The 27,294-nt window shown below is 53.6% G+C and overlaps 4 protein-coding genes and 2 pseudogenes across 4 annotated transcripts; 2 read left to right on the forward strand and 4 right to left on the reverse strand.

The window, feature by feature from the left end:
* Nucleotides 1-90: 90 nt before the first annotated feature.
* Nucleotides 91-27,192, reverse strand: LOC139590568 (proto-oncogene Mas-like). Its single transcript, XM_071428282.1, has 4 exons — nt 27,174-27,192; nt 15,113-15,212; nt 2,578-2,677; nt 91-1,277 (listed from the first exon to the last, which is right to left on the reverse strand). The coding sequence occupies exon 4, from the start codon at nt 1,164-1,166 to the stop codon at nt 186-188; it is 981 nt and encodes a 326-aa protein (XP_071284383.1). The 5' UTR covers nt 1,167-1,277; nt 2,578-2,677; nt 15,113-15,212; nt 27,174-27,192; the 3' UTR covers nt 91-185.
* Nucleotides 5,114-6,118, forward strand: LOC139589546 (mas-related G-protein coupled receptor member A-like; annotated as a pseudogene).
* Nucleotides 11,851-14,865, reverse strand: LOC139590575 (mas-related G-protein coupled receptor member D-like). Its single transcript, XM_071428289.1, has one exon. It carries the CDS (start codon nt 14,752-14,754, stop codon nt 13,819-13,821), a length of 936 nt encoding a protein of 311 aa, XP_071284390.1. The 5' UTR covers nt 14,755-14,865; the 3' UTR covers nt 11,851-13,818.
* LOC139590570 (proto-oncogene Mas-like) lies at nt 16,621-20,047 on the reverse strand. The gene has a single exon (XM_071428283.1). The coding sequence runs from the start codon at nt 19,529-19,531 to the stop codon at nt 18,821-18,823; it is 711 nt and encodes a 236-aa protein (XP_071284384.1). The 5' UTR covers nt 19,532-20,047; the 3' UTR covers nt 16,621-18,820.
* On the forward strand, nt 22,613-23,616 carry LOC139590641 (mas-related G-protein coupled receptor member A1-like; annotated as a pseudogene).
* LOC139590561 (mas-related G-protein coupled receptor member X1-like) lies at nt 25,211-27,189 on the reverse strand. Its single transcript, XM_071428274.1, has one exon. It carries the CDS (start codon nt 27,177-27,179, stop codon nt 26,259-26,261), a length of 921 nt encoding a protein of 306 aa, XP_071284375.1. The 5' UTR covers nt 27,180-27,189; the 3' UTR covers nt 25,211-26,258.
* Nucleotides 27,193-27,294: the final 102 nt, after the last annotated feature.

A 27,294-nucleotide genomic window follows, 5' to 3' on the forward strand; every position in this document is an offset into this window, starting at 1 on the left:
GGCTGCTCCTCCAGGCTGAGGCCTCACAAGCACGGATCAGAGCCCAGAGCGGCCTGGAAAGGGGCTGGGGATGCACCAGCACAGGCAGGGTGACCCTGTGGGTATTTATTGATCAGGAGACTCAAGGAATCTCTCAGCCACTGTCCCAGGGTCCTTCAGCAGTGCAGTAGAAGGGATCAACAGGCTCAGAGCAGTGTGTCCATGGTGGGATCATTTCCAGAGGCAGTGTTTTCTTTTGGCTCCTCAAACACCCTCTTGATCGCCTTCCTTAGGGACTGCATGGAGGAGTGCTTCCTGCAGCTCTCCATGGAGCAGTGTCTCCAGCAGCTCCTCATGGACCAGTCTCTCTTCCAGCTCCCCACCAAGAAGTAGATGAAGGGTTTGATGCTGCTGGTGATGCAGGTGAGCAGGAAAACCACCTGGGAGGGTACAGCCATGTAACCGAGCTGCTGCAGAAGAAACCAGAGACTGAGGGGCAGACTGAGGAGGGCAATGAGGACGATAACAATGTCGAGCCTCTTGTGTTGCTGCTGCTGCTGGGAGCCAGTCTTGAGATGAATGAAGAGGATTGTGCTGGAGATGACCATGGGTGCAGCAAATAGGAAGAGGTTGAGGGCGTACATGGAGGTGAGGGCCACCTGGCATTGCTCCTGCTCGTGTGACTGGCACTGGGAAGTCACCGTGGGATTGACAGCGGTCACAACAAACAGGAGGACCCAGAACAGGATAGTCATCATCATCAACACCAGGCGCTCAGGAAGTTGGCAACCACAGAAAAACAGGCAGAGGATGGACCTGCACCTCTGAATGCTGATGAACATCAGCCGGTACAGCCCCATGGTGTAGGTGAACAGCGACAGATAGAAAAGAAAGCTCAAATATATCAGGGGCAGTATAGCAGAGCAGGACATTTCCTCCACAAGGAAGAACAGGGTTGAGGTAACCATGAAGATGAGGAAAAGGAAGTCGGTAATGGCCTGGTTGAAGACGAAGTCGGTGTTGGGATTAACGTGCAGGAGCCGGAGGAAAGCCCCATTCCCAGCCAGCCCACAGAGGCCGATGAGCAGGGTCACAAAGTGCATGGCCACGCTGGAGACATTGATCTCACAGTGAGCAGGTGTGTCAGTTGGTGAGGTGAAAAGAGGGGACACGGTGCTCACCTCCATGGATGGACGCTGGGCAGGCAGTGGGATGTGGCCCCTGGCTGTGGTCAGAGTGGATGGGCAGTCAGTGCTTGGAGAATCCAGGGATGGACCATGAGGCTCCTCAGCAGCTCCCTGCAGTGGGAAGGATTCAGTGGGGAGGGGTGAGATGTGCAGGGGAGGAGGGCGGTGGAAATGGTGGGGTGGGAGAGGGAGGTGGAAGAGTTGGTCTGGTTAGAAAGAGGCTGATAAATAACATAGAGAATAAACATTTTCAGTTTTTCTGAAGTTGTTCCAAAGTAAAATGGCCAAAATTTTAAAGGATGTCTTATAGATGGATAATGAGATGATTGGCTCTCACAGTTAAGGGATGAATACTGTGTGATTATTAAGAGAAGCTTGATTGATATATAATTATGTTATTGTAGTCTGCTGTTTAGATGTCCCCCGTTCACCCCATAGTCCCCTTCTCTCCCCTCTGTCCTGTTTCCCTCAGAGAGTCTGAGTCATCTAGGACAGGTAGAAAGAAGGTGTGTACAAAAGCTTGTTGCTGGGGGGGGAACAGGTGCAGCATGAGAACACCTCACCCTCGAGTCAAGTTGCAAGAAAGCAGGCTCCAGCAATAAACACAAAGAAGGGCTGAGTGACAGACTTTGGGAGGGGCCAGGTTTAGCTGATGCAACCCCCAGGGTATCAGAGGTGAAGGATCCATCTTGAAGATCAGCCAGACACATGGTGGGCAGCCATGAGGGAAGCTCCCAGGCCTGCTTCTGATTATTCAGTCCTTTTGTTGCATTTTTTGTTAAGGTTTATTAACTATTTAAAATTTAAAAAAGTGGGTGGTTGTTTCTCACAGGATGTGAAGGCTGGCACACAGGATGACAAACATGGCAGGAACTAGTGCAGAAACAGATAAGGAGGCCTGCAGTGGTTTTGGGGGAAGCAACAGTGCATGGCCAGAGGAAAAGTTCAAGGCAAGGGCACCTTTAATATGGCAGCATTCATTGAATATGACCACCAGAGAGACCCTGCTTAATAAACCTCCAGGATCATAAAAGGACTGGCAGGAGGAGGTGGATGCATGGAAATGAGTTCTAGGAAAATGGTGTTTATGTATTAGAAAATAAAAACTTTTTAATGCCAACATGTGGTTCTAATGGATTAATACCCTGTTGTAAAGCCTCACCATACACACAATACAAGGAGAGATCCCTCTGTGTCCTGTACAGGTCAAGAATTCCTGCTTCCTCATGCTTTGCACTGTGTTAGAAAGTTTGTTCTGGCCCATTTCAGTGTTAGGACACAGACGGGATGCACAGGAGAAGAGAGAGGAGCTGGGGAGGGCCCTGGGGTCAGCGGGAGAGGGTGGCAGGAACAGAGCAGCTGCTGCAGGAGAGGAAGGTGGGGTAGGGAGGAAGGCCAACATTCCACTGACCTGTTCCCTGTGGGGCAGCAGCAGGCAAAGGGCTCTGTGCAGATCAGCGGCGCTTCCTGGTACCTCTTGCTCCTTTGGGATCCATGTCCTAAAGCGGCTCCTGGCAGGTCAGGGACATGAAGGAGAAAGTGCCCAGGTCACCAGGAGCTCCCCATTCCCGTCCTGCTGGCTCCTCTCCGTGCCCTGTCTTGGTGTTGTTTTGCAAGGCATGGCGGGAGACTCAGAAATTTAATCTTTGGCTACGTCAGTATTTCACTTCCTGTGAGTTTTTTGTCTTGACCTTTTTTTTCCTGCCATAGCGGAAGTAGCCTGACATGCAGATTTCTTTGAATGAAATTTCCTCCTGATTAGAAAGTCTTTTCCAAATGGGACATTCTCCAAATGCTTCCCCTCTCTCTGCAGCTTTCTACCATTCCTCATTTATCTACCCTGAGGGGTCACTGTCCCTGCAGCAGCAGAGAGCTGCTGGTGGGGCTGGTGGTGCTGGGATGCTGCTGGCAGTGCTGGAAGTGCTCACAGCACTGTGCAAGCATCTGGCTGCTTCTCAGAAACACCTCCCATTCTGGGTTGATTTTCAGGATCATTGCCAAAACCTTCCCTGGCCCCAAGAAAGCAAACTGAGCTGAGAATTCCCATTCCTGTCATTGCAATGCAGGCTCACACAGCCCAAGGGAAGGACAGCACTCAGTTGCTTGCAGCCAGGTCAGCAGCACTTAGAGCCCACCCTGATTACTGTCAATTGCCAGGTTTAGGGGTGTTGTGATCCCCTTTCCAGTTCATTGTTGGGGTTCATCCTCCTCCTCCTCCGACATGGGAGCTCTTGCATTTGTTTTTGCCTGACCCCATCCCTCAGGGCAACTTTTGCCAGGACCTCACCACCCTCACAGGGAAGGATTCCTTCCCAACATCCAATCTGACCCCACCCTCTGTCAGTGGGAAGCCATTCCCCCTTGTCCTGTCACTCCATGTCCTTGTCCAAAGTCCCTCTCCAACTCTCCTGGAGCCCCATCAGCTCCTGGATGATGAAGTGTTTGCCCTTGAAAGGATTGGGCTGGTGAGGGGATGTGAGATGCCATAGCTGGGGACACAAACACGGTGTCAGCAGGGAAGAGAGGTGACAGCTCTGGTCCCAGGGCCAGCAGTTTCCAGCAGGAGCATCCCAGATCCCTGAGGCACATGTCAGCCTGGGTGGGAATCATCTCACCTCAGCTTTCTAGGAATTCCTTGGAATTCACTGTAGGCTACTGTCAGACTCCCAATGGAGTGTAGAGGATGACTCAGATGAAACTTGCAACTTTCTAAGGATTAAAGCCAAGAGAGCAGCATGGATTTGCCTCTTCTCAGAAGAAATGACATTGCTGAAATCCCAAATCATCCCTCTGGGGTGTTCCAGTGCTCCAGCTCACACACAGAATTTATTCTTGCATGAATCTTCTTGGAGACTGAATGGTGAAGGTCCGGTGCCACTTAAATTGTGGTATAGAAGTGGGGAAACCACATTTGAAACAGAAATATAAGTTTAACAGCACATTTGTAGTTCAGGGTCATAAGGATCCACGTCAGGGGATGACAGGGGGCAAGTTCAGGCTGTTCAGAAGACAAGATTTTGGGGTTGAGGTTGCTATAAAATAGAACAGAAGCTGAGATGGAGCCAAAGCGCTTTGGGCACAGGTGTGGTTGCTGGGGCTCTCTGCTGTTGCTCATTTCCCGGGCAGAGTGAAGAGCAGCTGAGGAGCAGAGGCCTGAGGCCGTGGCAGCTCTGAGGCAGCTGCCTGTGTGTGAGAGCCCTGGGGAACACGAGGCAGCACGGAGAGCAGGGGCTGTGGCAGGAGCTGGGACAGAGCCCGCGCCGGGCGCCGCTCGGGCTCACCCCGCGGGCCGCGCTCCCCTTTCCCAAGGGACCATTCCAGGGAAGCTCCTGCAGATCCCGGCCCAGGGACAGCAGCTGGAGGCTGGGAGCTGAGGGGAGTGCGCTGCGGGGAAGTTCTGCAGGCTGCCAGAGGAAACGAGGTCAGACTCTTCTCTTCCACCTTAATCAGGGCCCCCTCATTGGGTGGAACCTGGTGATTGATTTTGGGGGCAGAACTGAGGTCTGTAGGGAAGTGAAAGCTATAAACAGTGTGGGAAAAGGGAGGGAATATTGAAACGAGTGTCCTGCTGAAGGAATCCATCAGCTCAGTGACATCAACTGACACTGGAGAGTCCAGGTCAGACCCATCCCAAAGCCATTTGCTCTGTGATATCTCCATGGGCAATTCCTTCCTTCTCCACTTGTTTTCCTCCTCCAGCTGTGTCCTGTCCACAGCCAGGAAGGAGGTATCTGCCTGGCTTTTGTGCCAGGCAGCCCAGACCAGGCTCCCACATCCTACTTGCCTTCTGTCCTGTCCCTCAGCCCTGCCTGTGCTGCTGCACATGGAAGCTGTGGCTGGGAAAAGATGGGAAAAGCCACGTTTGGGGGACAGCAGCGTTGCTCTGGTGTCTCTGTGTGTCACCCCTCCAGCTGTGTGAGGGCAGGAGAAGCAGCAGAGGTGTCACCATGAGCACTTTGTCCCCTGCCACGGAGGGAGCCAGCCCTGCCTGCTGGAGCCAGCCCGGTGGGAAGGCATCCAAGGGGAGCTGGAATGAGGAGAGCCACGGCAACTGGAGCCAGTGTGACCACAGGCAGTGGAGCAAAGTGCCTGTCCCACTGCTGCTGCTGCTGCTGCTGTGCCTGTGTGGAATGGTGGGAATGGGGCTGTGCTCTGGCTCCTCAGCTTCTGCATCCACAGGAGCCCCATCACCCCTTATGTGCTCAGCCTGGCCATGGCTGGCTTCACCTTCCTGCTCTCCATCATCATCCCCCTGGGGCTATTTTCTGTCCCAGAGAGCTTCTGCCAGCAGCTGGGCTCGTGGGGTGTGACAGCTGGGCTGAAGGTGCCCATCCTCTTGGCTTTCGCTGCCGCTGTCTCCTGTCTGACAGCCCTCAGTGCTGTGACAGCTCTGTTTGTCCTCGCGTGTCCTGCTGGCCCTGCCACTGCTCGCAGTGCTTCCCCAAGCTCCTGTGTGCCCTGCTCTGGCTGCTCTCCTTCCTGCTCACTGCCCCCCTCCATTGCTGCTCTTTGGTGCCCATGGCCTTGGTGCTGAGCTGCCTCTTCTCAGTGCTCAGCCTGGCCTGTTCTGCTCTGGCCCTGATGGCCAGGCTCCTGTGCTGCCCATGGAAACAGCTCCCAGGGAAGCTCTGTGCCCTGCTCCTGCTGCTCCTGTCATCTCCTTCCCCTTCTTCACTGCTGATTTTGGGCACTGGCTCTTGCTGAGGGCGTTTGACTTCTCTGTCTTTGCCGCCAGCACCTCTCTCCTGCTCACCTGTGCCAAGAGCTCTGCCCTCCCTCTGATTCACTTCCTGGCTGGGAGCTGTGCAGAGGAATTCACCTCCTCTGGTAGTGTTGCCTTGCAGAGGGCTTTTGAGGCTTTTGTGCCAGAGCCAGGGCACAGGGACAACACAGTGGAGTCATCATCACGTGGAATCATCATGAAAGATCCTCAGCATAACATAGAACCATAAAATATCCAGAGTTGGAAGGGACCTACAAGGTTGATGGAGTTGAGCTCGTGGCCCTGCACAGGACATCCCAAGAATCCCAGGCTGTGCCTGAGAGCATTGTCCAAATGCTCCTTGAGCTGTGCCAGGCTGGTGCTGTGTGCAGCAGGGGCACTCCTGCCTGGGGTGGTAGTGAGTGACACGAGGAATCCTCATGGAATGCTTTGGGTTGTGTCCTGCTTTAGGGAAAATTTGGGAGGAAGCCTCTGAATGGGCTTCCTCTAGTAAACAAATTCAAGCAGCCCCCCCCCCCCAACTTGTTTGGGAAAAGATTTCCTTAGAGAAAAGTGGAAAAAACCTGTTTATTTAACAAGCAAAGTATTCACAAGGATAAAAAATGAAAACAATATTAGACAATAAAATCCCTTGCTGTTCTGCAGAGGTGGCAAATTCAGCAAGTCCTTGTTGTGGAGTGTAGTTTGGCTCACTCAGTCTCTTCTCAGTCCCCCTTGTGCTGGAAAATGCCGCGTCCCAGGCCCTGGTGGGCCACAGGTGTGAGCTCCCAGTGCTCTTCTGGGTTTTCAGTCCAGAGCAGGTTTGAACAGTTCCAAGCAAAAGGAAAACCACAGTCCAGGGAACTTCTCAGCCTCAGCTAGTTCAAAAAATACCAAAAGCAAAGGAGAGCTGTGTGTTGCATGTCTGTGCTGCAGACAGCGCGGTCTGGGAGCAGGAATGGGGAGGAGTGAGCGCAGCTTCTGAAAACAAACTGCTGCATCTGCTCTCCCCCTCTTTGCTCAAGAACCAGTCTGAAATGGGCAAAACCTATTTCTGGGCTAAACAGATGAATGGGGACACAATTCAGCTCATAAAGTCGCCTCAGGACAGGTTGGAAGGAACGGTAGAGATCACCTCATTCCATCTCTCCTTCTTCCATGGGCAGGGACAACCAGGAAAGCTTTTGCTTTAAAGTCTTGCTCTTTTGAAAGGAAGCTCAGGTAGGGAGTGGCCTGGGTGACACTGGAGACAAGGAAGGTGCTGGGAAGCAGAAAAAGTACATGGAAGTATAATGGTCCTTCTGCACTTGCCTTGGGAGAAACGCCCTGGCTGAGTTGTTCTTCCCTGGACAAGAGGTTCCTCCGTTGAAAATTTTGTCTTTGCAATGGACAGGAGAAGGGAGTCAGGGAGAGAAAAACCCTCTTAGATATCAAAGTCTCTCCTGTTAATTATTAACAATTCAGTTACTAAATTCTCCTTAGCTGTTTAACCTCAAGTGTGTCTCCAAAGCCTGACTCCACACATGGTTTTCACTCTCACTTCCCTTTCCAGAAGCAGTGGCACGTTGGTTTCCCCTGGATTTAAGGCAGTGGACAAAGGAGGGACAACTTCCCCCTGAGCAAGAGCTGTGGCTGCTGCCCAGGTCTCTCCCAGGAGGAATCAGGAGCTCTTGGCAGTGCCAACATCATCCCAGCCATTGCAGGCACGTGCCTTAGGAAGGGCTCTGGTATGAGACAGGTAGCTGCCCTGCTCCCAGAGCAGCCAGAGGCTTTGGAATGGGGTAAAAGAAGGAAATGAGCCATTTTGGACACTGTTCACCAGGGTCAGACTCTGCAGGGAAACCTGGTTGTTGTTTATTCTGCAAATTTTGAGGCTGGGACTCCCACAGTGGAAAGAAACAAAAACCACGAATCCAAATCGGATTGAGGGGTGGTTCCAGAATGACAAAGATGAGGGCAGGCTGGACTGTGGCTGAAGCAGCTGTGCAGAGTGGCTGTGCAGCTCCTCCTGAGGGTGGCCAGGCTCAGGCTGGAGGTGCTCAAGGGCTTCCCTGGACACTGATGCTGGGGAACCAGAGGATGGATGGCCCCATTCTGCAGAAGAGCAGCATAACCCCCTAATTTCTGTGCAATTAAATTGTCCAAGCATCTTGGTGATGGAATATCCATGTTAAAAGCACTTTTTGGTCAGAGGCACAAGGGTTCAAAGGAGGCATTCTTTGTGCAGAAGGATTTAATTCTGGAATGAATAAATGTGAGAAATTCCCAGGGAAAGGATAAGGGAATGTTGCTGTCCCTCCCCAGCTCTGCAGCCCTACCTGGTGTCCCTTCCCATCAGCTGGGAATGCAGGGCTGGCTCTGCGGGACAGAAGGGGAAGGATGCTCCCTGTGATCCCAACCCCTCTCCTGCCATCCAGAGGCACCAGCCCTGCAGGGATTTGGGAAATCACTGCCACCCTGTGCTGGGTGTGTCCCCAGGGATGATGGTGTCCCATTCTTTGCAGGTAAGAGCTCCCTGAGAACACCATGGAATTCATCTGCTGAGCCAAAGGAGAGGGAGTTCATTCCCTGGGGCAGTGGCCATGAGGGTGATTCCATGGGGAATAGAGCTGGGGAACAGCACTGAGCCCAGCTGCACTGCTTGGAGCCATGTGGATTCAGGAGGGAGGAGGAAAGCCATGCTGCAATGTGCTCCCTGCAGAGCATCCCACAAAAATCACCCAAGGCAATGCCACTGCTCCCTTGTTCTGCAGGAATACAGCACCATGGGGAGGGTGATCCCGTGGATATTGATTAATCAGGAGATTAAAGGAAACCTTCAGCCTCCTTGGGGTCTCCTGGGGTCCTTCATCAGAGCAGTGGAAGGGATCAGCAGGCTCAGACCACTGTGTCCATTGTAGGATCATCGCTGTGGGCAGTGTTTTCTTCTGCCTCCTCAAAGACCCTCTTGAGGGAGAGCTGGAGGGACTTTTTGGAGAAGGGCCTCCAGCCCCTCCCCACCAAGAAGTAGATGAAGGGTTTGATGCTGCTGTGGATGCAGGTGAGCAGGAAGACAACCTGTGAGGACAGAGCGATGTAACCGAGCTGCTGCAGGAAATTGCAGAGGCTGATGATGAGAGTGAGGAGCACAGTGATGACAATAACGATGTCGCGCCTCTTGGGCTGCTGCTGCTGCTGGGAGCCTCGCTTGGAATGAATGAAATTGATTGTGCCAGAAATTACCACGGGTGCAGCAAAGAGGAGCAGGATGAGGGTGTACATGGAGATGAGAGCTGCCCGGCAGTGCTCCTGCTCTTGTGATGGGCAAAAGAATGTCACTGTGGGAATGAGAGTGAAGAGAGCCAAGATGGCCCAGTATGGGATAGTGTCCATCACCCACATCAGGCGCAGAGGAAGGTCACAGTGGCAGCAGAGTTTGCAGAGGTTGTGCATATACCACACAGGGATGCTGCTCATCAGCCTGAACAGCACCCAGTAGTAGGAGACCAATGACAACTGAAAAACAAAGTTCATGTACATGAAGGGCACGACAGGAGAGCAGGACACATCCTCCATCAGGATGAGGAGGGCAGAGGGGATCGCAAAGAGGAGGAAGAGGAAGTCAATGACAGCCAGGTCAAAGAAGCCAGTGTTCCCTCTTTTCAGGCTGAGGAGGCCGATGACAGCCCCGTTCCCAGCCAGCCCAGAGAGGCAGATGAGCAGGGTCACACTGTGTGTGGCCACATCGGTGACATCGATAACACAGACATTGTCTCCTTCAGTGGGTGAGGCAGGAGATGGGGACACGGTGCTCACCTCCATGGATGGACGCTGGGCAGGCAGTGGGATGTGGCCCCTGGCTGTGGTCAGAGTGGATGGGCAGTCAGTGCTTGGAGAATCCAGGGATGGACCATGTGGCTCCTCAGCAGCTGCCTGCAGTGGGAAGGATTCAGTGGGGAGGAGTGACACGTGAAGCTGAAGAGGCCAGTGGGAATGGTGGGATGGGAGAGGGAGGAGGGAGGGTGTGCTGGTGAGCAGAGGATTGATAAAGAAGAGAGAATAAACATTTTCAACTCTCCTGACGTTGCCTGAAGACTAACTGGGCAAATAGATAAAAATATGTGAAGGCGTGGACCCTGTGTGATAGACGTGCCTGGAGCCAGAGCTGAAACAGATAAGGAGGTTGGCATTATTTCTGAGGCAAGTTCTGTAACAAGAAGCAAGAGCACATGGCCAAAGGAAAAGTTCAGGGCAGGGTCACCTAAGATATCACAGCACTCAGTGAATACAAACACCAGGGACCCCTCTTAATGACCCTCCAGGGCCATCAGAGGACTCGCAGTAGGAAGTGGATGAAGGGAAATTAGTTCTAGGAGAACGGTATTTACCTTTATGTTTAAGGTGTTCTCTAGAAAAGAAAAACTTTTTAATGTCTATGTATGGTTATAATGAATAAAAACACGGTTGTAAAATCTCACAACACTCACAGAAATAATGAGAGCTCCTTCTGCATGTCCTGCTGCCTAATACTTCCCTTGGTAACGACATAAGGTGGGGTTAGGACTTCTTCAGACAGAACTTCATTCCATCTGATTTTGGCATCACTCCCCAGGCCATGCCATGCCATGCCATGCCATGCCATGCCATGCCATGCCATGCCATGCCATGCCATGCCATGCCATGCCGATGGGTTCCCAGTCCCTGGCCACTCCCTGGCTGCAGGTGTGGCCTGTTGGGCTCTGCTGCTGTCCAGTGGGAGATTTGGGATTGGTGGCACCCAGAGCCCTCCTGGCCCCTCCAGCCCCTTTGTGTCTGATGCCTTGGGCTGGCTCCCTAGAACAGAGGCCAGACCAGGTGAAGAGAATAAAAGGAGGCATTGATGAAAGGCCTTCAAAAGGTTCACCCTGGGCACTCCAAGCCATCCCTGTAGTGCCTCTTGTTTGTGTCCAAAGGAGGCTGGGGGGCTGGACACCAGGGATGGAGCTGGGGAGGGGCATCTCCAAGAGAAACACGGCCCCAAAGGCTTCCAGGGCAGCCTGGGGTGAGCAGCCCGTGGGGAGGGACTGGAGCCTCAGGCACGGGGCTGGGAGGGATGGGAAGGACGGGAGGGGGGTGGGCTGCATGGGGAGTGGGATGGGAGGGTGGTGTGGGAGGGCTGGGACATGATGGAGCTGGTGGGAAGATGTGGTGGGAAGGTGTGGGGTGTGGTGGGGCTGGAGAGAAGGTGTGGGGTGTGGTGGGGCTGGTGACCTCAGGGAAGCCCCAGGGAGGGGGGTGATGCCCCGTGGAGCCCATGGTGACAAGCACAGGTGTCACCCTGCTCCTGGAAGGGGGTGGCTGTGCTGAGGAGCACGGCCTCCTCCTCTCCTTGCTGCTGCACCACCTGAGCCTGCTGAGGGAGCAGCTGCAGGCAGTGGAGAGGAAGAATTTCTGAAGGCAGAGACACCTTTGCTCCTGGCTGACAAAATTGAAAAGTAAAGATCTCTGGGGAGATCTCTGCTGTGACACTGACAGAGCACTCGGGGTGGGGAATGCTGAGCCCCTGGGCCATTGTGTCCATGCCAGCTCAGCTCTGGATCATGGTTGCTCCAGGCAGCACAAGCCATGGCTGTGTCCCTGCAGACACCAAGACACTGAAGTCTGACAGGAAATCGTGTTAGCCTAATAACAATTTTGAGTCAAAATTGTGAACATCTTGGAAATTTATTTGCCATAGATATGTCCAAAGAAACAACAATTTCCAGGCATTTTTATACACTATAATATCCAAGATTTTTTATAGATACTCCCCAAAGTGCTCCCAAGATATTATATAATGATATCAATGTTTTGTTTGTTTTAATTATTCCCAGAATATGCAGTCTCTCTTTGTTTAATGGATAACCCAGATTTTTCCAGGTAAATGGTGTTTTATTGGCAGTGCTTCAAAGCTGGTGAAGGACGTCCGTGCCCTGTCTCCCTGCATTGTCAATGGGCAAGATGGAGGGGCTGAGGGAAAAAAAGTTGATTTAAAGCATTATTTTACTTCTCATTACCATCTTCTGAATCTGTTAACAATAAATTTACTTGATACCAGAAAATTTGACCCGTTTTTTTGCAAAGAGTGTTTTTTCTCCCAGTTCTCATCTCAACTCATGATTCCTTTGATAAGTTTTGTTTCCCTCTCCTCTGCCCAGCTGAGAGCAGGAGAAGGCGAGTGAACGGCCCGTGCCAAACCACGACAGGCTTGCAGCAGGTTATCAGCATCAGAGCCCACATTTCTTACTGTCAGTAGCCTTGAGGATGCAATAAAAGCCAATAGAGTCCAGATGTTGGGGTGCTGTGGTGTCCCTTCCAGCCCTTCAGCAGAGCTCCTCCTCCTCCTCTTCAGTCTTGGGAATACTTGTGGTTGCCTTTTCCTGATCTCACCCCTTTGCAAGCAGGGACACCTTCCACAAGATAGGGCTACTTCAAACCCCATCCAGCCTGGCCTGGAACACCTCCAGAGATGGGGGGCGCAGAGCATCTCTGGGAACCTGTGCCAGGACCTCTGCACCCTCACAGGGAGGAATTTCTTCCCAATATTGCCCCTAACCCTGTTCTCTGGCAGTGGGAAGCCATTCCCCCTTGTCCTGTCATTTCAGGCCTTTGTCCAAAGCCTCTCCATTTCTTGGAGCCTCTTTAGGCCTGGAAGGGGCTCTAAGGTCTCCCTGAAGCCTTCCCTTCTCCAGGCTGAACACCCCCAGCTCAGAGACCTCAGAGAAGCCACAGGGAGGGGGTTGATGTCCCATGGAGCCCATGGTGACAAACACAGATGTCACCCTGCTCCTGGAAGGGGGTGGCTGTGCTGAGGAGCACGGACGCCTTCTCCCCATGGAGCTGCACCATCCCAGCCTGCTGAGGGAGGCCAAAGCCAGGGCAGAGGAAGAATTTGTGAAGGCACAAAAGCACCAGCAAGGAAATCAGTAAAAAAAAGGTTTAATATTAAGCACCAGCACACCAAAGTGCTGTCCCTGTGTGTGTGTTTGTGTGTGAGTGCAAGGCCAGGTGACAAAAGGACAGCGAGGGTAAGGATTAAAAGGAAAATGGCTTAAAAGCTTTAGAGCACTCCAACTTAACAGCACTTCAGTTACACCTTAAACTGAGCCATTCAGCAGAGGAATATCACTTAGCAGCATTTAACCTTATTTATGCCTGATCCTTGCTTCCAGGCCTGCCCCAGTCAGATGTCTCAGGCACTAAGAGAGCTGGGAGAGCAGCATTTCTGGCACATTTGCCAGAGCAGATGCAGACGTGTGTGCACAGAGCCAGGCAGGCAGGCAGAGTCAGTGCAAGGTCCCTGTGAGCAATTGCCCTGGCAGGCAGTGAAATGCTCCCTGCGGATCCCTTTGCATCTCCTGCCTGTGCCAAGGGCTGGGCCTGGAGCCCTGGGGGGCTGGGCCCAGGAGCCGTGGGCGTTCGGGGATCAGCCGAGGGCAGCAGACGGGAGAGATCCCAGCTGGGAGAGGCCCCGGTGCCAGGGAGCTCCTGCTCAGCGCTGCTGGGCCCGGGAGAGCTCCAAGGGTCTCCTTTGGGGCCGCTGCTCCCAGGGCCCCAAGGGATGGGCGTCACTGCCAGCAATGCTTCACCCTGGCCACGCTTGGGGCCGGCAGCTTCCTGTGACAGTGGCAGAGCAGGGATGCTGTGGCATCCAGGGCAGTCCAGTAATTTCCAAGGCTGTTGATAAAAGCCCAGGAGGTCGTTGGACAGCAGCAGCTCCTGGGAGCAGAGGGTGTTTCTGATCAGCACCACAGGAGCTGAGCCCAGGGGCTGCTCCTCCAGGCTGAGGCCTCACAAGCATGGATCAGAGCCCAGAGCGGCCTGGAAAGGGGCTGGGGATGCACCAGCACAGGCAGGGTGATCCTGTGGGTATTTATTGATCAGGAGACTCAAGGAATCTCTCAGCCACGGTCCCAGGGTCCTTCAGCAGTGCAGCAGGAGGAATCAACAGACTCAGAGCACTGTGTCCATGGCAGGATGATGGCTGTGGGCAGTGTTTCCTTCTGGCTCCTCAAAGACCCTCTGGAGGGAAAGCTGGAGGGACCCCAAGGAGCAGGGCCTCCAGCACCTCCCCACCAAGAAGTAGATGATGGGTTTGCCACTGCTGTGGATGCAGGTGAGCAGGAAAGCCACCTGGGAGGGCACAATGGTGTAGCCGAGGTACTCCAGTAAGTTCCAGAGGCTGAGGGGCAGAGTGAAGAGCACAATGAGGCAGATAACAATGTCAAGCCTCCTGGGTTGTGGCTTCTGGGAGCCAGGCTTGAAATGAGTGAAGAGGATTGTGCTGGAAATGAGCAGGAAGGGGGTACAGAGGAGAAGGTTGAAGGCGTGCATGGAGATGAGAGACACCCAGCAGTGCTCAGATTGCTGGACGAAACACAGAGAAATCATGGTGGCAAAGATAGCGATGAGAGTGATGAGGAAGGCCCCAAGCAGGGCATGCACCACCCATGAGAGGTGCTGGGGACGGTGGCAGCAGAGCCAGAGCGGGCAGTGGATGGACCTGCACCTCAGGATGCTGACGAATGTCAGTGTGTACAGACAAAAGGTGTATGACACCAGTGGCACCTGGAAGAGGAACCATACATACTGCAGGGGCAGGATGATAGAGCAGGACACGTCCTCCACCAGGAAGAGCAGAGGGGAGGGCAACAGAATGAGGAGGAAGAGGAAGTCCAGAAGAGTCAGCACGAGGATCCAGCGGTTGGTGCTCTTCATGGATGAATAGGGGTAGCAAAGGAAGCGGCAGACAGCCCCATTCCCGGCCAGCCCACAGAGGCAGATGAGCAGGGTCACACTGTGTATGGCCACGGTGGTGGCATCTGTCTCACAGAGATGATCTTCTTCAGTGGGTGAGGCAGGAGATGGGGACACGGTGGTCACCTCCATGGATGGACGCTGGGCAGGCAGTGGGATGTGGCCCCTGGCTGTGGTCAGAGTGGATGGGCAGTCAGTGCTTGGAGAATCCAGGGATGGACCATGCGGCTCCTCTGCAGCTCCCTGCAGTGGGAAGGATTCGGTGAGGGGGAGTGAGATGTGCAGGGGAGGAGGGCAGTGGGAATTATGGGGTGTGAGAGGAAGGTGGGAGGGTTGGGCTGTTTGTCAGGGGATGCAGAAGCAAAGCAGAGGGCAGAGGAGGGAGAGAGCTGGAGAGAGCACTGGGGTCACTGGGAGAGGGTGGCAGGAACAGAGCAGCTGCTGCAGGAGAGGAAGGTGGGGTAGGGAGGAAGGCCAACATTCCACTGACCTGTTCCCTGTGGGGCAGCAGCAGGCAAAGGGCTCTGTGCAGATCAGCGGCGCTTCCTGGCACCTCTTGCTCCTTTGGGATCCATGTCCTAAAGCGGCTCCTGGCAGGTCAGGGACATGAAGGAGAAAGTGCCCAGGTCACCAGGAGCTCCTCACTCCTGTCCTGATGGCTCCTCTCTGTGCTCTGCCCTGGTGTTGCTCCCCAGGGCTCCGTGGAGTCATGGGGGAAGTTGGAAATTGCAGCTTTGGCTACATCAGAATTTCACTTCCTCAGCGTTCTTTACCAAGGGGTTTTTTTTTGCTACAGAAGAAGTGGCTTTTGTCAGAAGCTTCAAATGAAATATTTTCCAAATGACTCCACAGTTCTTCCTGATGAGAAGCATTGCTTCCCTGCAGAATGTCCTTTTCTCCAACTGCCTTCCCTCTCCTGATAAGATTCTACCACTCCTTGTTTTTCTTCCCTGAGGGGTCACTGTCCCTCCAGCAGCAGAGGCATGCTGGTGGTGCTGGTGGCACTGGAATGCTGTCAGTGCTGGAAGTGCTGCTGAGTCAGCTGCTTGTTTCTCAGAAACAACTCCTGTTCCAGGAAGAGCTCTGGGGTCATTGCCAAAGCCTCTCCACGGCCCAAGGAAGCAGAGCTGAGCTGGTCCCTATCCTATCCTATCCTATCCTATCCTATCCTATCCTATCCTATCCTATCCTATCCTATCCTATCCTATCCTATCCCAATCTCTGCACCCCATTCCCACCCTGCTCTCCATCCTCACCCCATCCTATCACATCCCACAGGTTTCCCAGATGGAGCCGCTCCCCCACTCCGAGGGTGGCCTGTCAGGCTCTGCTCTCCTCTGGCTTTGCCAGCATCCAGACCCCCTCCAGCCCCCTCTGACCCTCTCCTGACCCCTCCAGCCTGCTCTGACACCCCCGAACCCACCCAGGGCTGACTTTTTCTCCTGTCAATCCCACTCCTCCCGTGCTTCACCTGGGACCCCGGCAGTGTCCCTGTTCCTCCTGGCCACAGGATTCTATGGTCCAGGAGGGAGGAGAAAAGCCCCCCAGCTCCAATGTACTCTGCAGGACTACACAGGATGATGAATGTGCCTGGAGCCAGTGGTGAAAAATTTTAGGAGGCCTGCAGTGGTTTTGGGGCAAGTTCTGAAAAATAAGCAACCGTGCATGGCCAAAGGAAAAGCAAGGTCAAAGCAAGGTCACCTTTAATATCAGAGCACTCAGTTAATACACCCACCTAAGACTCCTCTGAACGATCCTCCAGGAGCATCAAAGGATGCCCAGCAGGAAGTGGATGCATGGAAATGAGTTCTAGGAAAATGGTGTTTATGTACTAGATAAGAAAAACATTTATTGTCTATTATGGTTATAAAGGATAAAAACACTGTTGTAAAGTCTCACAACACACACAGAAATAAGGAGAGATCCTTCTGCGTGTCCTGCTGCCCAATACTTCCCTTGGTAACAACATGGGTTGGTGTTAGGGACTATATTCTGTCTGATGTTGGCATCACATCTCATGCCTATCACCACCCCACTCTCCATGCCATGCCTTGCCATGCCATGCCATCCCGATGGGTTCCCAGTCCCTGGCCACTCCCTGGCTGCAGGTGTGGCCTGTTGGGCTCTGCTGCTGTCCCGTGGGAGATTTGGGATTGGTGGCACCCAGAGCCCTCCTGGCCCCTCCAGCCCCTGTGTGTCTGATGCCTTGGGCTGGCTCCCTAGAACAGAGGCCAGACCAGGTGAAGAGAATAAAAGGAGGCATTGATGAAAGGCCTTCAAAAGGTTCACCCTGGGCACTCCAAGCCATCCCTGTAGTGCCTCTTGTTTGTGTCCAAAGGAGGCTGGGGGGCTGGACACCAGGGATGGAGCTGGGGAGGGGCATCTCCAAGAGAAACACGGCCCCAAAGGCTTCCAGGGCAACCTGGGGTGAGCAGCCCGTGGGGAGGGACTGGAGCCTCAGGCACGGGGCTGGGAGGGATGGGAAGGATGGGAGGTGGGTGGGCTGCATGGGGAGTGGGATGGGAGGGTGGTGTGGGAGGGCTGGGACATGATGGAGCTGCTGGGAAGATGTGGTGGGAAGGTGTGGGGTGTGGTGGGGCTGGAGAGAAGGTGTGGGGTGTGGTGGGGCTGGAGAGAAGGTGTGGGTGTGGTGGGGCTGGTGACCTCAGGGAAGCCCCAGGGAGGGGGGTGATGCCCCGTGGAGCCCATGGTGACAAGCACAGGTGTCACCCTGCTCCTGGAAGGGGGTGGCTGTGCTGAGGAGCACGGCCTCCTCCTCTCCTTGCTGCTGCACCACCTGAGCCTGCTGAGGGAGCAGCTGCAGGCAGTGGAGAGGAAGAATTTCTGAAGGCAGAGACACCTTTGCTCCTGGCTGACAAAATTGAAAAGTAAAGATCTCTGGGGAGATCTCTGCTGTGACACTGACAGAGCACTCGGGGTGGGGAATGCTGAGCCCCTGGGCCATCGTGTCCGTGCCAGCCCAGCTCTGGGGATCATGGTTGCTCCAGGCAGCACAAGCCATGGCTGTGTCCCCTCTGAAACCAAGACATTTTAAGTCTGACAGCAAAAGCGTGTTAGCCTAATAACAATTTTGAGTCAAAATTGTGAACATAGTGGAAATTTATTTGCCATAGACAGGTTCAAATAAACAACAATTTCCAGGCATTTTTATGCTTTATAATATCCAATATTCTTTGATAGATACTCTCAAAAGTGCTCCCAATATTTTACATCATGATATAGTTTTTTTGTTTCTTTTACTTACTACCAGAATATGCTGTCTCTCTTAGATTAATGTATAACCCAGTTTTTTCTTTTTTCCAGCTAAACAATAATTTATCAGATTTGATGTCCTGGTTAGACAATTCCCTTTTTGTAAGTTTTCTTAGGTGCACAAGCCTGGGAAATGGCTCCCTTATTGCCATTACAATTTATCTCTTCCAATTTATTATCAAGACTTTTGGTGTGTATAGGCCTCTGAGTTCCTTATTATCTCAAGATATTATTCTTATTCTGTGATGTGTAATTAATTTCTAGTTATATGATAACCATGCAAAATTATTTATTGAATTTTGTTCTCCCTCTATTGAGTAAGTTCTCTATGGGTATGGGTTGATTGAGTTTTCTACTGACACTCAGCCAACACAGATCTAAATCAAAATCAGCTAAAATCCACAGTCAAATATGCCTTGACTAATTAAACAGAGTTCATTATGAAATTTCAAAACGGTCACAAAATTCCTGGCTAACTACCTCTCTGTTCCCTCCCTCCAGCCACATTCCAGGCTGGCAGCAGCAGCCAGAGGAAGCCAGGAAGTGCTGGAAGAGGAGGTCAAAGGCAGCTCAGGGTTCACGGTGCTGTTTATTGGTATCAGAGCTCAGTGGGATGCAGGAATCAGGTGCCAGGGGGAATTTTGGGGTCACAGCCGTGTTGGGAAGGATTCTTTTGGGGGTAAAGTGCTCTAGGACCTGTGAGGGAGAAGCAAATCCATGCTCCAATGTGCTCTGTGCAGAGCATGCCTCCCACATGGCCCCTGTCACAGCCTCTGCTCCCTTTCCCTGCAGGAATAAGGGTGGGAGGGTGATCCTAAGTCCCTGCCCCATGGTCCTGCATGGGGGCACTTGAAGGGTTCAAGAGGCTCAGGTCCCCGTGTCCCTGGTGGCATCATTACTGGGGACAGTGCTCCCTTCTGGCTCCTCAAAGACCCTCTGGAGGCACTCCCTTAGGGACCCCATGGAGCAGTTCCTCCAGCACTTTGTTACTGAGATGTAGATGAAAGGGGTGGATGCTGCTGTGCATGCAGGCCAACAGGAGAACAAGCCGGGGGGACACAGTGGTGTAGCCGAGCTGCTGCAGGAAATTCCAGAGACTGAGGGGGAGAGTGAGGAGCACAGCGAGGAAGACAATGATGTCAAGCCTCTTGGATTGCTGCTGCTGGAAGCTAGCCTTGAAGTGAATGAAGAGGATTGTGCTGGGAATGACCATGGATGGAGCAAAGACGAGGAAGTTGAGGATGTACAGGGAGATGAGAGCCCCCTGGCAGAGCTTGTGTTCCTGTGACTGGCACAGGGAATTCACCGCAGAAATGGCAGCGATGACAGTGATGGAAAGGGCCCAGAGCACGGCACTGACCACCACCCATGAGAGGTCCTGGGGAAGGTGGCAGAAGAGCCCAAGTGGGCAGAGCATGGACCTGCCCCTCTCGATGCTGATGGCCGTCAGCCGGTACAGCCCTACCCTGTGGAACATCCGGAAGAGGAGGAAAAGGAAGCGTATGGATGCTGGGGGCATGATGGAGGAGCAGGAGAAATCCTCCAGCAGGAAGAGCAGCGTGGAGGGGACCATGAGGATGAGGAAGAGGAAATTGATGATGGCCAGGTCAAGGATGTAGGCAGTGATGGGTTTCATGGTGTCCCTGTGGATGCGGAACCTGAGGACTCAAAGAACTGCCCTGTTCCCAGCCAGCCCACAGAGGCAGATGAGCAGGGTCACACTGTGTATGGACACATCGGTGACATCTGTCTCACAGAGATCATGCCCTTCAGTGGATGAGTTGTCAGGGGGGACATGATGCTCATCCCAATGGATGGACACTGGGCAGGCAGTGGGATGTGGCCCCTGGCTGTGGTCAGAGTGGATGGGCAGTCAGTGCTTGGAGAATCCAGGGATGGACCATGTGGCTCCTCAGCAGCTGCCTGCAGTGGGAAGGATTCAGTGGGGAGGAGTGAGATGTGCAGGGGAGGAGGGTGGTGGGAATTTTGGATTAGGAAAAGGTTTGGATGTTCACCAGGAGATGCAGAAGGAAAGCTCAGGGCACATGAGGGGGGAGCTGGGGAGGCCCCTGGGGTCAGCGGGAGAGGGTGGCAGGAACAGAGCAGCTGCTGCAGGAGAGGAAGGTGGGCTAGGGAGGAAGGCCAACATTCCACTGACCTGTTCCCTGGGGGGCAGCAGCAGGCAAAGGGCTCTGTGCAGATCAGCGGCGCTTCCTGGTACCTCTTGCTCCTTTGGGATCCATGTCCTCAAGCGGCTCCTGGCAGGTCAGGGACATGAAGGAGAAAGTGCCCAGGTCACCAGGAGCCCCCCATTCCCGTCCTGCTGGCTCCTCTCTGTGCCCTGTCTTGGTGTTGTTTTGCAAGGCTTGGTGGGAGAGTCGGAAATTTAATCTTTGGCTACGTAAGAATTTCCCTTCCTGTGAGTTTTTTGTCTTGACCTTTTTTCCTTGCCATAGCGGATGTTGCCCGACATGCAGATTTCTTTGGATGGCTCCTCATTTCCTCCTGATTAGAAACTCTTTTCCAAATGGGACGTTCTCCAAATGCTTCCCCTCTCTCTGCAGCTTTCTACCATCCCTCATTTATCTACCCTGAGGGGTCACTGTCCCTCCAGCAGCAGAGAGCTGCTGGTGGGGCTGGTGGTGCTGGAATGCTGCTGGCAGTGCTGGAAGTGCTCACAGCACTGTGCAAGCATCTGGGCGCTTCTCAGAAACACCTCCCATTCTGGGAATAAGTCCGGGATCATTGCCAAAACCTTCCCTGGCCCCAAGAAAACAAACTGAGCTGAGAATTCCCATTTCTGTCATTGCAATGCAGGCTCACACAGCCCATGGGAAGGACAGCACTCAGTTGCTTGCAGCCAGGTCAGCAGCACTTAGAGCCCACCCTGATTACTGTCAATCCCCTTGATGATGCAATGAAAGCTATCAGGGACCAGCTTTTGGGGTGCTGTGATCCCTTTTCCAGCCCTTCATTGGGGCTCATCCTCCCCCTCCTCAGACATGGGAGCCCTTGTGTTTGTTTTTACCTGACCCCATCTCTCTGGGCAACCTGTGCCAGGGCCTCAGCACCCTCACAGGGAAGAATTTCCTCTCAATATGCAATGTGACCCAACCCTCTGTCAGTGGGAAGCCATTCCCCCTTGTCCTGTCACTCCATGCCCTTGTCCAAAGTCCCTCTCCAACTCTCCTGGAGCTCCATCAGCTCTTGGATGATGAAGTGTTTGCCCTTGAAAGGGTTGGGCTGGTGAGGGGATGTGAGATTGCATAGCTGGGGACACAAACAAGGTGTCAGCAGGAAGAGAGGTGACAGTTCTGGTCCCAGGGCCAGCAGTTTCCAGGAGGAGCATCCCAGATCCCTGAGGCACAGGTCAGCCTGGGTGGGAATCATCTCACCTCAGCTTTCTAGGAATTCCTTGGAATTCACTGTAGGCTACTGTCAGACTCCCAATGGAGTGTAGAGGATGACTCAGATGAAACCTGCAACTTTCTAAGGATTAAAGCCAAGAGAGCAGCATGGATTTGCCTCTTCTCAGAAGAGATGCCATTGCTGAAATCCCAAATCATCCCTCTGGGGTGTTCCAGTGCTCCAGCTCACACACAGAATTTAATAGTGCATGAATCTTAGTGTGGTGAAGGTAAAGTACCACTGATATTGTGGTATACAAGGGGGAAAACTAGATTTGAACCAGTAATCAAAGTTGACAGGACATTTGTAGTTCAGGGTCATAAGGATCCACGTCAGGGGATGGCAGGGGGCAAGTTCAGGCAGTTCAAAAGACAAGATTTTGGGGTTGAGGTTGCTATAAAATCGAACAGAAGCTGAGATGGAGCCAAAGCGCTTTGGGCACAGGTGTGGTTGCTGGGGCTCTCTGCTGTTGCTCATTTCCCGGGCAGAGTGAAGAGCAGCTGAGGAGCAGAGGCCTGAGCCCGTGGCAGCTCTGAGGCAGCTGCCTGTGTGTGAGAGCCCTGGGGAACACGAGGCAGCACGGAGAGCAGGGGCTGTGGCAGGAGCTGGGACAGAGCCCGCGCCGGGCGCCGCTCGGGCTCACCCCGCGGGCCGCGCTCCCCTTTCCCAAGGGACCATTCCAGGGAAGCTCCTGCAGATCCCGGCCCAGGGACAGCAGCTGGAGGCTGGGAGCTGAGGGGAGTGCGCTGCGGGGAAGTTCTGCAGGCTGCCAGAGGAAACAAGGTCAGACTCTTCTCTTCCACCTTAATCAGGGCCCCCTCATTGGGTGGAACCTGGTGATTGATTTTGGGGGCAGAACTGAGGTCTGTAGGGAATTGAAAGCTATAAACAGTGTGGGAAAAGGGAGGGAATATTGAAACGAGTGTCCTGCTGAAGGAATCCATCAGCTCAGTGACATCAACTGACACCTGAGAGTCCAGCTCAGATCCATCCCAAAGTCATTTGCTCTGTGACATCTCCATGGGCAATTCCTTCCTTCTCCACTTGTTTTCCTCCTCCAGCTGTGTCCTGTCCACAGCCAGGAAGGAGGTATCTGCCTGGCTTTTGTGCCAGGCAGCCCAGACCAGGCTCCCACATCCTACTTGCCTTCTGTCCTGTCCCTCAGCCCTGCCTGTGCTGCTGCACATGGAAGCTGTGGCTGGGAAAAGATGGGAAAAGCCACGTTTGGGGGACAGCAGCGTTGCTCTGGTGTCTCTGTGTGTCACCCCTCCAGCTGTGTGAGGGCAGGAGAAGCAGCAGAGGTGTCACCATGAGCACTTTGTCCCCTGCCACGGAGGGAGCCAGCCCTGCCTGCTGGAGCCAGCCCGGTGGGAAGGCATCCAAGGGGAGCTGGAATGAGGAGAGCCACGGCAACTGGAGCCAGTGTGACCACAGGCAGTGGAGCAAAGTGCCTGTCCCACTGCTGCTGCTGCTGCTGCTGTGGCTGTGTGGAATGGTGGGAATGGGGCTGTGCTCTGGCTCCTCAGCTTCTGCATCCACAGGAGCCCCATCACCCCTTATGTGCTCAGCCTGGCCATGGCTGGCTTCACCTTCCTGCTCTCCATCATCATCCCCCTGGGGCTATTTTCTGTCCCAGAGAGCTTCTGCCAGCAGCTGGGCTCGTGGGGTGTGACAGCTGGGCTGAAGGTGCCCATCCTCTTGGCTTTCACTGCCGCTGTCTCCTGTCTGACAGCCCTCAGTGCTGTGACAGCTCTGTTTGTCCTCGCGTGTCCTGCTGGCCCTGCCACTGCTCGCAGTGCTTCCCCATGCTCTGTGTGCCCTGCTCTGGCTGCTCTCCTTCCTGCTCACTGCCCCCCTCCATTGCTGCTCTTTGGTGCCCATGGCCTTGGTGCTGAGCTGCCTCTTCTCAGTGCTCAGCCTGACCTGTTCTGCTCTGGCCCTGATGGCCAGGCTCCTGTGCTGCCCATGGAAACAGCTCCCAGGGAAGCTCTGTGCCCTGCTCCTGCTGCTCCTGTCATCTCCTTCCCCTTCTTCACTGCTGATTTTGGGCACTGGCTCTTGCTGAGGGCGTTTGACTTCTCTGTCTTTGCCGCCAGCACCTCTCTCCTGCTCACCTGTGCCAAGAGCTCTGCCCTCCCTCTGATTCACTTCCTGGCTGGGAGCTGTGCCAAGGAATTCACCTCCTCTGGTAGTGTTGCCTTGCAGAGGGCTTTTGCGGCTTTTGTGCCAGAGCCAGGGCACAGGGACAACACAGTGGAGTCATCATCACGTGGAATCATCAAGAAAGATCCTCAGCATAACATAGAACCATAAAATATCCAGAGTTGGAAGGGACCTACAAGGTTGATGGAGTTGAGCTCGTGGCCCTGCACAGGACATCCCAAGAATCCCAGGCTGTGCCTGAGAGCATTGTCCAAATGCTCCTTGAGCTCTGCCAGGCTGGTGCTGTGTGCAGCAGGGGCACTCCTGCCTGGGGTGGTAGTGAGTGACACGAGGAATCCTCATGGAATGCTTTGGGTTGTGTCCTGGTTTAGGGAAAATTTGGGAGCAAGCCTCTGAACGGGCTTCCTCTAGTAAACAAATTCAAGCAGCCCCCCCCCCCCCCCCCCCCAACTTGTTCGGGATAAGATTCCCTCAAAGAAAAGTTGAAAAACCCTCTTTATTTAACAAGCAAAGTATTCACAAGGATGAAAAATGAAAACAATATTAGACAATAAAATCCCTTGGTGTTCTGCAGAGGTGGCAAATTCAGCAAGTCCTTGTTGTGGAGTGTAGTTTGGCTCACTCAGTCTCTTATCAGTCCCCCTGGTGCTGGAAAATGCCGCGTCCCAGGCCCCAGTGGGCCACAGGTGTGAGCTCCCAGGGCTCTTCTGGGTTTTCAGTCCTGGGCAGGTTTGAACAGTTCCAAGCAAAAGGAAAGCAACAGTCCAGGGAACTTCTGAGCCTCAGCTAGTTAAAAAAATACCAAAAGCAAAGGAGATCTGTCTGTTGCATGTCTGTGCTGCAGACAGCACGGTCTGGGAGCAGGAATGGGGAGGAGTGAGCGCAGCTTCTGAAAACAAACTGCTGCATCTGCTCTCCCCCTCTTTGCTCAAGAACCAGTCTGAAATGGGCAAAACCTATTTCTGGGCTTAACAGGTGAATGGGGACACAATTCAGCTCATAAAGGCACCTCAGGACAGGTTGGAAGGAACGGTAGAGATCATCTCATTCCATCTCCCTTCTTCCATGGGCAGGGACAACCAGGAAAGCTTTTGCTTTAAAGTCTTGCTCTTTTGAAAGGAAGCTCAGGTAGGGAGTGGCCTGGGTGACACTGGAGACAAGGATGGTGCTGGGAAGCAGAAAAAGTACATGGAAGTATAATGGTCCTTCTGCACTTGCCTTGGGAGAAACGCCCTGGCTGAGTTGTTCTTCCCTGGGCAAGAGGTTGCACCATGGAAAGTTTTGTCTTTCCAATGGACAGGAGAAGGGAGTCAGGGAGAGAAAAACCCTCTTAGATATCAAAGTCTCTCCTGTTAATTATTAACAACTCTGTTAATAAATGCTCCTTAGCTGTTTAACCTCAAGTGTGTCTCCAAAGCCTGACTCCACACATGGTTTTCCCTTTCACTTCCCTTTCCAGAAGCAGTGGCACATTGGTTTCCCCTGGATTTAAGGCAGTGGGCAAAGGAGGGACAACTTCCCCCTGAGCAAGAGCTGTGGCTGCTGCCCAGGTGTCTCCCAGGAGGAATCAGGAGCTCTTGGCAGTGCCAACATCATCCCAGCCATTGCAGGCATGTGCCTTAGGAAGGGCTCTGGTATGAGACAGGTAGCTGCCCTGCTCCCAAACCAGCCAGAGGCTTTAGAATGGGATCAAAGAAGGAAATGAGCCATTTTGGACACTGTTTAACAGAGACAGGCTCTGAAATGTGGTCTGGTGGTTGTTTATTCAACAAATTCTGGGGCAGGAACTGCCACAGTGGAAAGAAACAAAAACCAGGAATCCAAATCTGATTGAGGGGTGGTTCCAGAATAACAAAGATCAGGGCAGGCTGGACTGTGGCTGAAGCTGCTGTGCAGAGTGGCTGTGCAGCTCCTCCTGAGGGTGGCCAGGCTCAGGCTGGAGGTGCTCAAGGGCTTCCCTGGACACTGATGCTGGGGAACCAGAGGATGGATGGCCCCATTCTGCAGAAGAGCAGCACAACCCCCTAATTTCTGTGCAATTAAATGGTCCAGGCATCTGGTGATGGGAATTTCCATATTCCATGCACTTTCTGGATACAGGCACAGGAGTTCAGTGGAGTTCCCTATCGACCCTGGACTTTACTCAGAAGGATTCAGTTCTGGAATTGAAGAATGTGACAAATTCCCACGGAAAGGATAAGGGAATGTTGCTGTCCCTCCCCAGCTCTGCAGCCCTACCTGGTGTCCCTTCCCATCAGCTGGGAATGCAGGGCTGGCTCTGCTGGACAGAAGGGGAAGGATGCTCCCTGTGATCCCAACCCCTCTCCTGCCATCCAGAGGCACCAGCCCTGCAGGGATTTGGGAAATCACTGCCACCCCGTGCTGGGTGTGTCCCCAGGGATGAAGGTGTCCCATTCTTTGCAGGCAAGAGCTCCCTGAAAACACCATGGAACTCATCTGCTGAGCCAAAGGAGAGGGAGTTCATTCCCTGGGGCTGAGGCCATGAGGGTGATTCCATGGGGATTAGAGCTGGGGAACAGCACTGAGCCCAGCTGCACTGCTTGGAGCCATGTGGATCCAGGAGGGAGGAGGAAAGCCATGCTGCAATGTGCTCCCTGCAGAGCATCCCACAAAAATCACCCAAGGCAATGCCCGTGCTCCCTTCTCCTGCAGGAATACAGCACCATGGGGAGGGTGATCCCGTGGATATTGATTAATCAAGAGGCTCATGGACTGCCCCTCAGCCACCTTCCTGGAGTCCTTCATCAGAGCAGTGGAAGGGATCACCAGGCTCAGACCATCGTGTCCTTGGCAGGATCATTGCTGTGGGCAGTGTTTTCTTCTGGCTCTTCAAAGACCCTCTGGAGGGAGAGTTGGAGGGACTGCATGGAGCAGGGCCTCCAGGACCACCCCACCAAGAAGTAGATGGAGGGTTTGATGCTGTTGTGGATGCAGGCGAGGAGGAAAAAAACCTGGGAGGGCACAACAATGTAACCGAGCTGCTGCAGAAAATTCCAGAGGGTGAGGATGAAAATGAAGAGCACAATGATGAAGATAACGATGTCGCGCCTCTTGTGTTGCTGCTGCTGGGAGCCCCTCTTGGCCTTAATGAATTTGACTGTGCTGGAAATGAGCACGGGTGCAGCCAAGAGGAGCAGGATGAGGGTGTTCATGGAGATGAGAGCTGCCCTGCAGTGCTCCTGCTGGTGTGATGGGCACAGGAATGTCACCATGGGAATGACAGTGAAGAGAGTAAAGAAGACCCAGCCCTGGACAATGTCCACCACCCACAACAGGCGCAGAGGAAGCTCCCAGCGGCAGCAGAACCTGCAGAAATTGTCCATAGACCACACGTCACTGCTGCGCATCAGCCATAACAGCCCCCAGTACAGGGACACCACTGACAGCTGGAAGATGAAACTCAGGTACAGCTCGGGCAGGATAGGAGAGCAGGACACGTCCTCCACCAGGAAGAGGAGGGCAGAGGGGACCGCAAAGAGGAGGAAGAGGCAGTCAATGACAGCCAAGCCAAAGATGCGATAGTTACGGCTTTTCAGGCTGAGGAGGCCGATGACAGCTCCGTTCCCAGCCAGCCCACAGAGGCCGATGAGCAGGGTCACACTGTGTATAGCCACGCTGGTGACATCTGTCTCACAGAGATGATCTCCTTCAGTGGGTGAGGCAGGAGATGGGGACACGGTGGTCACCTCCATGGATGGACGCTGGGCAGGCAGTGGGATGTGGCCCCTGGCTGTGGTCAGGGTGGATGGGCAGTCAGTGCTTGGAGAATCCAGGGATGGACCATGTGGCTCCTCAGCAGCTGCCTGC

Source organism: Agelaius tricolor, unplaced genomic scaffold (assembly GCF_023055355.1).
Source record: "Agelaius tricolor isolate 1412-34295 unplaced genomic scaffold, bAgeTri1.0.p SCAF_5, whole genome shotgun sequence".
Classification (NCBI taxonomy): Eukaryota; Metazoa; Chordata; class Aves; order Passeriformes; family Icteridae; genus Agelaius; species Agelaius tricolor.